At 40.0% G+C, this 15,000-nt stretch overlaps 1 protein-coding gene across 15 annotated transcripts in view; it reads right to left on the bottom strand.

Moving 5' to 3' along the window:
- ebf3a (EBF transcription factor 3a) overlaps positions 1–15,000 on the bottom strand; it is a 95,813-nt gene that overhangs the window by 4,820 nt on the left and 75,993 nt on the right. For all 15 annotated transcript variants that reach the window (XM_082151912.1, XM_082151926.1, XM_082151919.1 and 12 more), the window contains exons 11-12: positions 5,047–5,135; positions 514–579 (exon numbers count right to left, since the gene is read on the bottom strand). In XM_082151912.1, the coding sequence (XP_082008038.1) occupies positions 514–579; positions 5,047–5,135 (155 nt within the window). The remainder of the gene's footprint in view (positions 1–513; positions 580–5,046; positions 5,136–15,000) is intronic.

Raw genomic sequence — 15,000 nt, 5'->3', positions numbered from 1 at the left:
ACACACACACACACACAAATATAAATATGTATTTTCTATCTGTAGGTAAACATAAATTGACACCACGTTTGCATCTGTTTCGCAGTAGTTGGATTGCAATGTCTTCACCTCTGTGCTACTCGACTGGGGGAAAATAATGTAATGGATCATTTCTTCTGAATATGTATTAGACCTCTCATGCATAGCTGGACCTCTCTGTAGAATGTATTCCAGAAGTGCACCTTTTAGGGCCAAGTTCAAGGTTATCCTCCCATTTAAATAAGCCTGTATATGGCTGTGTGCATGTGTTTTGAGTGATTAACTCGTCACTTTGCACCAAGAGCCGCAGCCATGAATTAAATTGCAAAAAAGCAGAAGTAGTAGAAGAAAACAAGCTTTCACACAGCTACAGTACAAAGGCCCCCAGCAAGCTTTGAAACATACAGGAATGTAGCAAAAGGAGACCAATGCTGATTTAATTACAGCCACCGTGCAAAGGAAGAGAAAAGGTGCTTCATTAGCATGAGTTTGTACCTGGTTGTTGTGTGGCATCCCGTACAGTGCTTCCACAAGGTCAGCGGCTCTCTTTAGCAACACCTCCTGCAATACACCCAGAATGCAACATAATCAGTCATAAAGACATATAAACACCATCAGCCAGTACACTGCACATGAACAATAAGCATGCATGTTGGTCTGGGTACACTTTCGAAGCCCTTTATCTCTGATTGGGAAAAATACACAAGCTGACGAGTGGAAATAAAGCGTTTTTTAATTCTATATTATCAAATGCATTCTTTAATTTCTTAGTCACATTTCATTTGACTTAGTTAGACTAGTGAAGTGGTGTGTAACCTAAGCTAAATGAGTCAACATAAGGACTTGCTTTTCAACGAAGTGGCCTTGTGGGTATTAAACAAACAAACACTAGCTCGCCGCACCGAGTCAAACACAGACGCTGCGTTCGGCTACTAATTCCACGCACTTTAGCTCAGAAGAACAATGAGTCATTTTCCATATCTTAATTAAACTGGCAGAGTCCTCAAAGACAACATCTCACCCCTAATTCATGTCCTAAATTTGCAGAAGAGTTCAATGCCCATTCCTCTTTCTTCAGGACAATAAAGTGAATTAGCTCGGGTTAATCTAGTTCTTTCATAATGACATTAGGAAATTTTTCAATTAACCCTCTTTCTCTGGCTGTTGTAAAGGACTTCATAAACGACTTCCTCTCCAAAGCGGGCTGAGAGGATGTGCCCTGGGACACGGACGCCGGGAACTCTCGCTTATCCCTGTCTGCAAGCTTTCCCCCCACTTATAACACAACAAGGATTAACCTTCTGCTTATTTTTCCCTTCAAAAATCACACCTAAGCTGCCAACAAGCGTGTCTTTAATACGTTTTGCATTGGCTGCCGGCTTGTTTTCTTCCAACGGGTACACAAGAGCTGCTTTTTAGGGAAATTATACTATATTGTTGTTTCATTTAAGCATGTCTTGAATTTGCTGACTTGTCGATTTGCACTTTGAGTGTAACCACATTCACGGCATTGTCCTTGCGAGTGCGTAGCGCGGAGCGCCTTCATCATGGCTCGATGGCTATTTCATTCCCATGCACAAGCGCCATGTTGGATCTGTATTTATCAAGATTAATCACAGGCCCATGTGTTTTATAGAGACGCACTCCAAACCTGAGCCTAAGCGGATGACTGCTTCTTCAAATGGGCATTTACCTCTGAAATTGGGGGCTCCGTTTCATGTTGCAAGCGTCTAGTTTGCATACAAATAAAGAATTACACTTGTCATTCAGCAGGTAGTGTCAATGAAAGACCCAGCTGTCCTAGTCCAGCTCTCGTCTCTCTCTAAGCAAGATTAAGTGTTTCTCTGAGCCGCTAATAATTACTCATCATCTCAGTCATCATATCACAAGACGTCTTACATGCCTCCCAATTTCACCCGACGATTATCGCAATTAACGTCGCCGAAACCTCACCCCGGCAGACACATACTTGAACTTCTTGTCCATATGGTGGCCGAGAGGAGGAAGAGGCGCAAGGATAGTTTAAGAAAACGTCACGTCTTCTCAGCTCTAATCTGTCATTTGCCACGAGGTGCGTTTGCTAATGAACCAGATTTAGCGGCGTGCGTTGAAGTGGGAGTCTATATGCATCGAAAGCATTGGCCAATCGCTGGAGGAGGCTGTGAATGAGTTTGTTTTGTTCCAGCATGCCCCTCTCATCCTCACGGCCTCATGCTGAGAATATGATTAGCGGTGAGCGGTGTTCGAAAAGCATTTCCATGTAAATTTCAGTGCGGCGGCGTTAAGTGTAATTGACTCCCCTTCCTTTTCTGCATCGACACAAGACTCCAGGTTAGACTGAGAACTATTTAAGCCCGAAACGATCCCAGGGCTTGTTTCGTGACAAATGCGAGGGCTTATTATTACAAGAGCTCATTGTTCCGCCGGTGGACGAGAATCGTTTAAATGGAAAACTTGTTATTATCATTCTTGAGTATCTTGAGTGGTATATATCACCACTGTTAAAGAAGCCAAGTGAGGTGAGGGGCTGGAGGTGCTAATGTCATTATAAAAGTGTAAAGCAATTATTCTGTTAGTTCTTGCCTGAGGTGATGAATACATTGAGAAGTGCGGGGCCAATACGTGTAGCTACCTCGCAAAGCCGAGAGAGAGAAGATGAATTTTAATGCATGGGTAATTGCTCAACATGAATGCATTTCTAATAATTTTTCTTGTATATTAGATTGAACGGAAAGCGGAATAGATTGGTGTTTGCGAGCTGAAACAGGACGCGAAGGCTAATGGAACTGATGAACGCGAGAATACGGCCGACAGGTTACCGCTATATGATTGCATTAAAGATTATTTGATGGCACGTAAGTGAACGTATAGGGCCTGATCAGATTTTCATTCCAGTGTTTGTCTCAGTTTTATATCGAGACAAATGGATGACACTGATTTCAAACAAGGACTTAAAAGAAAGAGGATTGGAAGGTCCCTTTAGCAATCTCCTGCCTCATCACATGAGTGACTTCACATATTGCTTTTTACTTTTTACTCCCTCTCGCCACCTTCATATATAAATGTGTTCAATGGACACCCCTCCTCTTGTATTGAGCAGCAAATTTTGAATTGATCTAAAATTATGGAGGTAAACTGCAATTTTATAGTATGAATATGTTAGCGATTTCAAAAGTACTGGTAACAGTAAAAGAATTGAGAAATAATATTATATACTTTGTGTTCATATTTATTAGTTGCATTAATAAAGTGATGTCCAAAGCAATACATGCACGCCATATTGGCTTTCTGTCCTGCTACGATCCCCCATCAGAGCTTGTGCATTGTAGATCCCTGACTGAAAAGAAGGAAGGAAAAGGAAAAGGAAAAAAAAACAATCTAGGAATCGATATCAGGGGCGTATTATCAACTCTACAGCTGAGTCGAGCGGGCGAGCACAAGTGTGATGGCTTTACCTTATTGCTAACACACTGTGTACATCCCTCCCCCCGAAACCTCTTATTACAGCGTTCTGTCTCCCGCCCGTAACATCTAATGCAGCCGCTCCTCCCAGACGCTCTGCCTCTTATTGAGAATATGTGTAAGGGTCAATTGCTGCTTTGCGTGGCGCTGGCTGTGACCCTCGAACGCGATAGAGGTGCAGACGGCTGCGGTAACTATGATGAATCACTTGGCACTTTCATTTACATGCTGCTGAACTCACATTTGGGTCCATTAGAAGCCAAAATCAAATATTTATGTTGTTTATTGGAACTGCTCTGGTGTGATGGCCCTGTGCTGAGGGTTTACCTGAATTTGAGATGAGTGAGATCGAATGCACTTGAAAAAAAAAAGACATTTCCATCACATTTTTTGTTATTGATGTATTTTTCTTATTTTATTTTAATTCAATTAAATATATGTGTGTATATATATATATATTTATTTATTTATGTATTTATTTATTTATTTATTTTTCAGCTTTTTACAATTTATTTTCAGCTTTAGAAATGCTCAAGCAGGGTGGCTTTTTTTTTTTTTTTTTTTTTTCATAATGGATAGTTTAAACATTTACTGGAATGAGATTTCCTGTCCAGATATTGGCCTCCACAGAGACAGAGAGCCAAGTGTAATTGAAACACATCATGTGGCGTGGGGCAGAGTCTTACGGATTCTTAGTTTGGTGCATGTCCGCGGGACGCTGGCTCAGAGACCGCGTCGTTCCAGAGCTGTTCAGCGGAAGTTAATGATAGCGGCTGCTCCCATGCTGGGCTTTAATAGATATTTGTATGATATCTGTTATTAGGCCTCCGTGGTGGTCAGCACCCACGAACAGAGTACAAAATAATCTCTTAACATATTATTAAGAAAAGCCCTCGGCGCCATGCCACTCTCAGATGGGAAATTAGCACGTTTTCTATTAGCCAGGCACAAGTCATAGATCCTATCAAAGCTAAATGAGCAAAAAAAAAAGGGACGAATCAAAGAATAGGAAATAGAAAAGGTCCAACTGACACGCTTTGTCTTTCATGTCACACATCAAAACAACAGAACTGTGATACGTGTCGACCACATGGGAACCGCAGGCAAACTGCATGGTTTGTGGAATTTAAGTGGGGGAAAAATAAATAAATGAAGCTAAAAAGCCCAGAGAGAGGGCTTGCCCATATTAACGCGCACAAAACTCATTTATTAACCTGCTAAGACAAGGACTTTTAACGGAAAGCTCTGTAAACAAAAGATTAAACTGGATCTAGCTTTGGAAAATGAAAGGAAAACAAGACCAAAATAATCACCCATCTGAAAAAGGCCTCTGCTTAGATTACAATCGCCACTGCCTACTGGGGTGGAAAAATACTTAATTGAACCATTTCGACGTGCCGAAAGTTTGCGCGATTCCGGCGGAATCCAAACACGCCGGATTGCATAGTGATGACTTGCCAAAAGCGATTGCATGCGCTTGCTCATCTAGCCAGTGAATTGTTTCCCATTTTGACATTTCTATGATAAATAGCTCTTTCACACACATACACACACAGAATCACTGACCTTGGGCAACCTCTCCGGATCACCTGGATGTCTGGGAATGACCTTCTGCAGTCTCTGGAAGCCGTAGTCAATAGTTGGTTCGTTCAAAGCTAAACCGCAAAAAACAAGAAACGCCATCGGTTAGCATCCTGCGCAGGCAAAACAAATGATCAGATTTGCGTTTTCATATGCACCATCATAAATGTTATTACATTCGCTCTTGAGAACATATGCACCCATCATGCATTTTATTCCAGATAGGTTTGAGCATTTGAATAAAAGGTAATAACGTGGTGTGCAATATTCTGTCATGCCACGTAGAGCCACATCTATCACCTCTACTATTTGGAAGAACGAGGCCTATAATTGATCAGATAAATTTAAAGGAGTTAGCGGATACATTATGAATGAAACAGGCACACTAATACAAACACGCACACACACCACTCGATTGCGACTGTCAACCGTGTGAAGTCTGTATCAGTCCTACTTCCTGAAGCACCCGCTGGATTTATGGGCAATGGGCGATGATGACATATGTCTGGCTATTGCACCCTTTCAGATTTATCCCTCTTTCTCGCAATCTCTCCGCCATAGTGCGCTAAAGCAAAGCAGGCAGGAGGAACACTTCATCTTACAGAGCTTTAATAATCTGTGAATGGTTGACTACAAACTGATGTAGGGCGCTATCATTTCACAGCTGTGCTGGGGCTGGCCTCATGAAATTGCTGGCCACAAATAGTAATTAATCTTTTCTTTCACACACACACACACACACACACACACACATGCCGCACACACACATGTCCCCTCCCTCTCAAATTGGAATTTTGAGTATGAAGTGCTCCGGTTATAAATCAGACATAGCTACTCTGTATACAAGTGCATGAATCATAATCTCAACTTCCTGCTACCGCATGCATTGTGTTTAACAAGCTTTAGAAGAGTGCATGGAGGTCTATTATGGTCATACTAGACTATAAGCATGTGAAATTATTTTCAACATATATGGGCAGCAGGAAATGATGTCACACTCAAGGGAGTAAATATAATATTTGTACATTTTCTGAATGTAATTGCCCATGCAAAATACATCACTATAATACTAAGACAAGCAGCAGGTTTATAAAGTCACCATTAAATGAAAATTCACCCTATCTACTTTCTAAATGCATATTATAGATCATGTGATATTTTTTATTGTTTTGACCTCGTAATGATTTTTCAAAATGTCAAAACTGGACCTTTCAGTGAAAACACCTTACTTTTATTTTTATTTTTCGAGAATCCGTTACACTTGGATGTGCGTCACAATATGGAAGAAAAGATCTGTCGCTACTTCTGTTTCTTTAAGTGCATCGCCATGCAGATGCGAGAGTGTTTAGGAAAGATGCTCTAAAAATCTAGTGCCTAAATATGATTTATGTGACTGATTTCAAACAGGTTTCCTGAACACTATCTGCTATTGGCCAGACGTACTGATAGCTTTGGTTGAGACTATAAAAATGAACATATAAAATGACATATTTCAACTTTAAGAAGGAAGATATCAGAGAGAGGGAGCAGAAAAAAAGCCAGTAGAACATCAGCACAAAAATATTATCAGACATGAATGTAGATGTCGTTGTCAGTGATGATTCCGTACGAATCAATGCGCTTTTTCTTTTGAGAGATCAAATCTGTCTGTTTCCCTTACTCAGCACGCTATTTGCTGCTGAACTCTGCTCTGATGGAAACGGGAGAGAAACGCGAGAAAGAACTAAAGCAGAGAATGAGAGATGACAGCCTGAGAGGAGAAGATGAGCATATTAGACAGGAAACTTCCTGGAAATAATTGGGTGACTTTATGATGAAGTGCTACAATTACATCTAAGTGTAGTAGGGGACGGCAATCCAATCAATCCAATCTGATCAATATCAAGACGGCGGTTGTGTTTTGGCGCACACGTATGCGTGTCATCGTGTGACAGCGGTGATGCTATTTGACATGCCATCTTGCATGGCTGAAGACAAAGTGGCGTGCAGGAATCCGAAGTAAGATGTCGGCTTGTTAATAAAGCATTGATCGGGCGTATTGATTTTACATGACATGGCTTTCACAAGGATGTAGCTCTCTCACACACACCTTCACCTCCCCCTTTCCTCGTTCCTAGACGGACGCCACCCGACTCCTCCAGACAGGAGGGCAGATGTAAATGTTTGTATTATAGCACTTCATTATGCCTGAATTTGCCCATATGAGGGAATCCATCATTTTGGCTGCTTTCTTATGTCTGGGGTCTGGGACTACACAAATGGATCATGGACTTTGACACTGGCCCTTCAGGATGTGTATTTGCCCTGGGACATATAATAAAAGCAGCACTCGGTGACATTAAATATGGCCCAAAAGCGGGCAGATTTACAGCCGTTCTGATGGCACTTTCACACAGCGCAGCCTCGAGCAGCAACATGTTGTTCTGTGCTCTGACATTGAGCCTTTGCTGATGAAGGAATGTGTGCGTTTGATAAATGTATCGCAACAGTGGGCGCTAAACGCTCTTCAGTTATTGATCAGATGCTAATGCAGTAAAAGAGGTCAGTGAGACCTTCATTAGCGCAAGACAGTCCCTCACCTCAGAGATCCTCCATCTCAAACACGCCAGGAATTATTAACTACAGCTGTGTGAAAATCACAGGGAGGAATTTTCAATAAAAAAAAGAAATGAATACAATTAAATAACTGGTGATCATAGTTTCTAGCAAAATACCACAACATAACTACAAAAAAACTGATATTAGCAATAAATAAATAGAATAAAAAGGTAATTACAGTTTATTACACAATACAATAACATAATTGTACACTTTTGTACATTTTCTTAAATGTAAATGTCAAATGTTGCTAAGGTTTTATGAGTGTTGTTAGATTTACTGATCCAAGTAATTCTGGTATTTAGATATGGCTCAGGTCCCTCCTTCAATATAAAAGTGTCTTAAGAAACACCACTAATAACTCTATTACACATAATATTTTAGTGGAAACTATGGTTACCATGATACAACTTTTATAAGGGGAGGACTTTTGTGATTACAAACACATCAAATTGATCAAAATAACAGAGAAATGAATAGAAGGAGAAACAGATGTGGTTTTGGTGTGTGTGTGGGGGGTATCAGTGCTACTGGGCCAGCTGGGAAATATGGAGAACAGATTGCGCAATAACAGTTTAAATCCAGACAGACTCCTGCAAGCATCTTGCTTTCTCCTTCACTGCTGTTGTTGAACTATTAAACGTTCACAACGTACACACTCTCTATCTCTTTCTCTTTCAGCCCAGACCTGAGGCTAAGCCCCTCCCACTGGCCTTTGAGCCGGCCCCCCAGCCCCAGGCTCGGCCAATCAATAGCACTTTCCTGTTTTAGAGCTGGGTAATTATGAGGTGGGGAGAGTAGGTGACCTTTCACCTGTTCCGCATTACTTTGCTGATATTAAGATAAATTGCCCGATTTTGGGTAAACATATGCTGCAATTCAGGCTGTCAGCGCTGGTTTGCTCAGGGATAATTTGTATTGATCTCTCCGTTTCTTCCCAATTCTGCTTACTGACCTCACGGATAATGAGAGAGAGAGAGAGTGTGTGTAAGTGCTGGATATTGCCGTACTCACCACTGCTTTTCACAACATGTGTGTGTGTGTGAGTATCTGGAAGCCTGGCGTATGTCAGTGGCAGAGTGTTTTGCTTACGTCTTCATTTGTCATCCATTTTCTGTTTGTTTGTTCTATCCATCCGGAATGGAGAGAGGGGGGGCTGAACGCCGTTTAGCACTCAAGCATAACTGAGCACGTTAAATCAAATCAGGCTCACGTCTCGTACGGGACCGTTATGAATTATGGAGCCGACCGTATAAAAGGGAAATGTGCTTGCTAATGAGCTAGCATGCTTTTCGGGCCGAACGAGAGCGGAGTGAATGAACAGAAGGGTTTGCGTTTGATGGATGACAAATCTAAAGCTCCTTGGGCTGGTCATCATGTTTAGTTGTTTTTTTCACCCCTCATTTGTAAAAGAGAATGTTAAGCACAATCTGCCAGGGATTTAACATAAAACAGCCTCTGATTTTACATCCAGAGAGAGCCTGTGTGTGTGTGTGTGTGTGTGTGTGTGTGTCTACATGTATGTGTGTGCGTGTCTCCATATATTTCAAGATTGAGTGTTTTGACCTTGTTCTCGCAGACTGTATATATTGTCATTCTTCAAAGCTGACACGCTAGAGTGCGGCAGATACTAAACTGTGACACGTTTTTATTTAGCAATAAGAGAAGCGTCCCATAGTAACATCACAGGGAAGTGACACGATCGCAATCAATCACAATAAAACGCAGCTGCGCGGATTCGCAAAGTTACGAGACGGAGAAAACTTACTTGATGCACTAAATATACTATGTAAAATCTGTATAGGCAATTTTCTGTAGAAACATCTAGATTTGAATATGGTAAAATTCTGAATTGGTAAAGGATAATTGACATTTCTCACTGGTCTAAACTCTGGAGAAACAGCAGAAAACTGTAGAGAAGCAAAACAATTGATAAGAATAGACAGTTTCTTAAGGTGTGTAAAAAATATTTGTTTTGAAGACTTTGGCGTAAAGCATTCTGGGTAATGAAGTGTTATTCCACTATGGCCATAAAATGAAAATTAACTTATTAAATATAATGAAATGCATAAATTATGATATATTCTCTGGAAATGCCCCATATGTTGTTTGATAAGATGTTATTGGTTATGAATTTCAATCTATTTGAACACACTTAAATTCTACATTCAATTCTATTCAAATTCTTTTCATTTGGTTAAAAAAAAAACTGTGCTTGCATTCCAGACGTCCATTACATCCCATGATGATGATAAGTGTGTATCTTTGGCTCTGATAATGAATGGCTTTCTTGCTGTTGCTCTCTATTACTTTGTCTAATTATCCTTAACTGCTGCGAGCTTATCTCCGCCCCACCCCCACCATCAAGAACCACTTTTCCACTTTTTCTTTTTTTTTTTACTTCTACAAACACAAATCAGAAAGGGGAAACACAAGAGTTTTTTTTAAAGCAGAGAGATATATTGAATAGTGCTGCCCATCTCTGGTTTCTTAAGGGAACGGAGAATGCCTGACTGTTGTCAACATGCTCTGCGAAAACAAAAACGAGGAAAGGAAATGTCTTTTAACACGGATTGCCCATTGTTCTACAGCTAAGCTACAGAGACATAGAAGAAAGGACAAAAAAAAAATGAAAAAGGAAAAGCATCAAAGGGCAAAAAGAGTTTATGAGTTTAATGCAGCATAATAAAAACAGGAAAACATTCATTTGTTCCAGCACAGCTGCTGGATTTCGCTCTAAATGAGGTCAATTTTCATTGCAATTATGATCATCTTCCTGTAACTGCCTGACCAAGATGTAGTAATAATTCAGCAACTTTACCAAAAACAGACCACCTTCATAATTAGAATTTATTTGACCTGAAATATAATCTGAGAGAAGAACTAAGGACTTTTTTTTTGTTTTTTGTTAACAAGAGAGACAGAAACTTTTCTCTTGTAATATGTAAAAAAACATACAAAGATGTTTATACACACACACACAGTGTTGTTAGATGATATATATAGATATATAGATGTTAGATGTGATATATACTATATATATATATATATATATATATATATATATATATATATATATTGCGTTTTAAAATGTTTGACATTTTTGGTCACTACAACTCGACTAACAATGTATAAAACGCTTTATTAGAAAAAAAGACTAATGATAGGCGACCACAAAGCGGACTAGGTGATAAACCAAATGAAAAGCGATTTTTGGGATTAAAGTGGAAAAGAACGAGGCATAGACAACTAAAAGGGGAGAAATTAGCTGATGGCTGACTAGTTTTGTACTATTACAATGCTTTGAATTTCAAGCCTGATTTGAGCAAGAAAAAGAGCAATATAGGGAAGAAGACGTGGGGGGGGGTGAAGTGGGGTTTTCAGAGAACAGAGAGAGCTGGAGCTCTTCGACATGGCGCTAACTTCTTCATTTTATTGCCAGCTGTCTCCGAGGAAGCTATTTCATCTCCAAGAAATTCAGATACTCCGGAAATTAAAATTTCAAAGATCTGCGGCTTAAAAAAAAAAAAAAAAAAGAGTGTGGGAGAAAAAAAATCAATGGAGGCAGATCAATGCTCATAGAAATTTCATGAACTTTGAACCGATACAGGCATGATGATGAGAAAGAGAGAGAGGGGGCCGCTCGAGCCACCGATAAAGTGTCGACAGGACAAGAGAATCCCACTCTCACGATCTAGGCCCTTCATATTTTATTTCCCTGACAGAAATTACATTTCAAGTCTATTTCTGTAACAAGGAAGGTTAAAAAAGACCTCCACCCCTTCCATTTCTCTTTTCTTCCTCCTTTTGTCAGCATTCTCCATCCATGTGACTCACCTCCGGCGGATCCGACTCAAACGGCACGCCGATATCAAATCGAATTGGGTTCCCCCTATCGCAGACGCAAACGAATATTGTAAAATGAAGATCGATACATGGATGAAGTGGGGGAAAAAAAATCAATGGCCGCTAAATTATTGCTGCATTTCGTCCTCATTCGAGATGAGTTGTGTTTTCCTCTGCCGGTCAATACTTTGTGGCTTCTCTCATTAATCTATAAATAAATTCGGCGATGAATGTGGCGCACGGGTTAGGCCCGGGTCAGAGGGCTGCACACGGGAAGATGTTTGGGAACGAGAGAGCGCCCCATCCATCAGAGGAGTGCTGGCCACTGGAGCATGACTAATTTCTCTGACTTAGTGAGGACAAACCTATTTAAAGCTGCCAGAGGTAAAAAAAAAAAGAAAGAAAAAAAAGAAAAAATGGACTGAGCCAAAATAGCAACCAGCAGGGCCAATCATACCCAAATCACTCCAGTGCAACTCTCTTTAAGGAGAGAAGGTTCATTCGACCCTTCCAGCACATGCAGAGGTTGACTGAATCTTTTTTGGACCTCTGCTTATTATAGAGTTGTAGCTTGTCACAATATTGCGTTAAAATATCACCACAATCCCCAATGGTGTGACATTGCTCACAATAATGGCGCGCTCCTCTCTGAAGTAATAATATTTCTCAAACAACTGTCTGAGAAGAAAAATTCTCATCTGCTGAGAAGGACTCAGTTCTTGGTTCTAGTTATTAGTGAGCAGTTCCCCAGTACACTAGTATCATTAGACAAGAGCGCAATAGAGAGTCGCCAAGTGTTTTTCTCCATTAGTTTTCTCTAAAGACATTTCCATTAAAGAATATATAAAATTGGATTGAAAAAATAATTACATTTAAAATATAGAATATATAATATTGGATTAGTGTCTTCTAAACTGTACATAATAATAATAATAATATTAATTAGCTCCTTTTAATTCATGAATGTCAATTCTGATTTAAAAAGATTGGGCATCTTTTCTTCTTTTGGTTCAGAACCTTTGATTCAAAATTGTAATATTTTTTTATTCGAATCTTCAAAATGTGAATCTGAATAACAGACTCTGGAAGTCGTTGATTCATTGTGATTGTACATTAGCAACATCCTTGTCATCATTTCTAAATATTTAATGCATGATCTATCATCCTTTAAACTTTAAGGATTTTAAACTCTTCAAAGCTTTCATTTAAGGATGTCTAGTCAACTTGCTTTTTAATTTTAATTCAATTGAACTGGATAAAAAAATAAAAATAAAAAAAAATTCTCTATTCAATTCTAAATGGCACACATCTCTGCGGCTAAATGTAAATCTTACAAAACAATATAGAGAAAAGGAATGGATTTCCTCGTTCATGCACTCTTTTAAGTGTGGAAGACAGTTGTGTTGTACTTGATGTAGTGAACATGATGGAGACGGAGAGGAAAACAACTCCTGGACTGCGTTCAAACACCTCTGTTTACATTTCCTCCCTGCTACTGATTACTTCTGGTAGTTCTGAGTGTGTTTGCATATGTGTGTGTGTGTGTGTGTGTGTGCAGTCCTATCAGATGCAGCTCGTGCTCAGCGAGGCCAAAGGCAGTGGGTGGGGACGAGTGTCTGATGGACAGATAGCCCAGTGCAAACGGCTGACTGATAATTCGCTGATATGCCGTTTCATGTGCCAGCGTTTAGATTTGTTTACCATCTTTCCAGTTTCCAACCGCCCCCTCCCAATCTGCTTACAAAGACCCCACTAGAAGATCGTCCTCTTCCAGCGACTTCCTCGAGAAGTGGACGAGAGCGGAACTACAGAAGGGAGGTGAAAGGGAAAAAAATCCACTCTTTACATTTTGAAACACTTGCGTCAGAGGTTAATTGCCTCTAAATGTCAGTAATTAGTCTAATGAAGACCAGCGCTTGGATCCAGTGTGCCCGTGTGCACGCGTGCCAGGATCGAGATGGGCCGAGTGAGTGAAGGGGCGAGATGACCCCTTTGTCCTTTTGTGCTATGATAAATGACCGTCTCCTCCTCTGTGCGTTTTGTCAGTTTCAGCGCAGTTGAGTCGATACCTTCACCTTGACAAGGAAACTTTGTGATTTATCAGGGCCGCCGGCCAATCAACAGGCCGGGAGTTTGGAGCCCTTGGAGAGCCCGAGAGCACGCTGTGGTCAAAGTCTCGGGGAGCCGAACGGGGCGACGTTGTCATCGGCGTGATAGACAAATGAGTCTCGTTAGAAGCGGCCAAAAAAAGAGGGGAGGGGTCCCGAGATGGAGGGAAAAAGTGAGAAATAGGAAGCAGAAAAAGCGCTTGACTCGTACTAATAACAGAAAGAGTCCAGATCGGTCACGGCGGGTTAAAAGACGAAGCACCCTGTCACGCCGCAGGTTTTGAAATTAGCAAATAATGTTCCCGAGTTCTGATAAATGTCTGACGGGCCTCCCTCGCAAATCATTTTTTAACATTTTGATGCATGTCTACAATCCCATCGGAGGAAGGGAAAAGTTTACTGGCCCTCGAATGTGCCGTGACAAATGAAGGCCGGTAAGTGTACAATTTCTGTATGAAGTATAGTTCATTTTCGCCAATTCTGGTAAATGGGTGTCACTGATTAGGACAAATAGTCTGGAAGGGTGATAGCTCCTGCCGTACGTCTCTATTCCTCTTTCTCCTTCTCTCCCCGGCCTCCAGTGGAGCGTTAAGGCCGCGGTCACCAGTGACCATGCCTAAATAGAAAGCAATAGCTTTGATGCAATTAGAGTCCGACGTTGAGCTTTATTTATGGCGGGTGTCATTGTTGGGAATCGTTTGTAAAAGCGCTCAGGAGGCCTGCCTCCGTTAAAGTGTCTATTAGAGCCAGAGCGCTCACATACATATATATCCTAATTTATATCTCTCACTTTCCCCTTGTTAGGAGCCAGAGAAGATCATTGCTGCCTCCAAATTTGGGTCATAGATATGGACGGAATGTATTCCCATGCACAATCTGTCATTCCAATTTGTTTATAGGGATGTTCCTGCTGATCTTTTAAGGTACTTTTGAGACCAAGTCTCCCAAAAAAGGTTCTGTGGAAAAAAAAAGAGGCAATTTTTGTTTTGTGCCAATTATGATACCAGCTTAAAGCAAAAATCAAAACTGTATTGTCTATTAAAAATAATCAAATACTATATATTTTGTTAAATAACTAAATTTATATAGAGAATTGTATGTGTGTGTATATATATATATATATATATAATTTTCTATATTAATTTCAAATATATATAGAATTTGATTTTTATATATACTGTACATAAGATATAAACAATGTTATTCTGAAATATAATATTTTATAATATAATATTTTTTTCTATTTTAAATAAATAAATAAACAAAATTGTTTATAACAAATATAAAATTTCAGATTCAATTTCAATAGGGAATACATCAACACAAGAAAAAAAAGAAGAAAAAAAATACACTCATCAAGCCATTTCATGAGGAATTTAAAGAGAAC

The sequence above is a fragment of the Leuciscus leuciscus genome (assembly GCF_965113295.1).
Source record: "Leuciscus leuciscus genome assembly, chromosome: 21".
NCBI classification, from domain to species: domain Eukaryota; kingdom Metazoa; phylum Chordata; class Actinopteri; order Cypriniformes; family Leuciscidae; genus Leuciscus; species Leuciscus leuciscus.
This window is presented reverse-complemented; position numbering and strand designations above follow the sequence as displayed.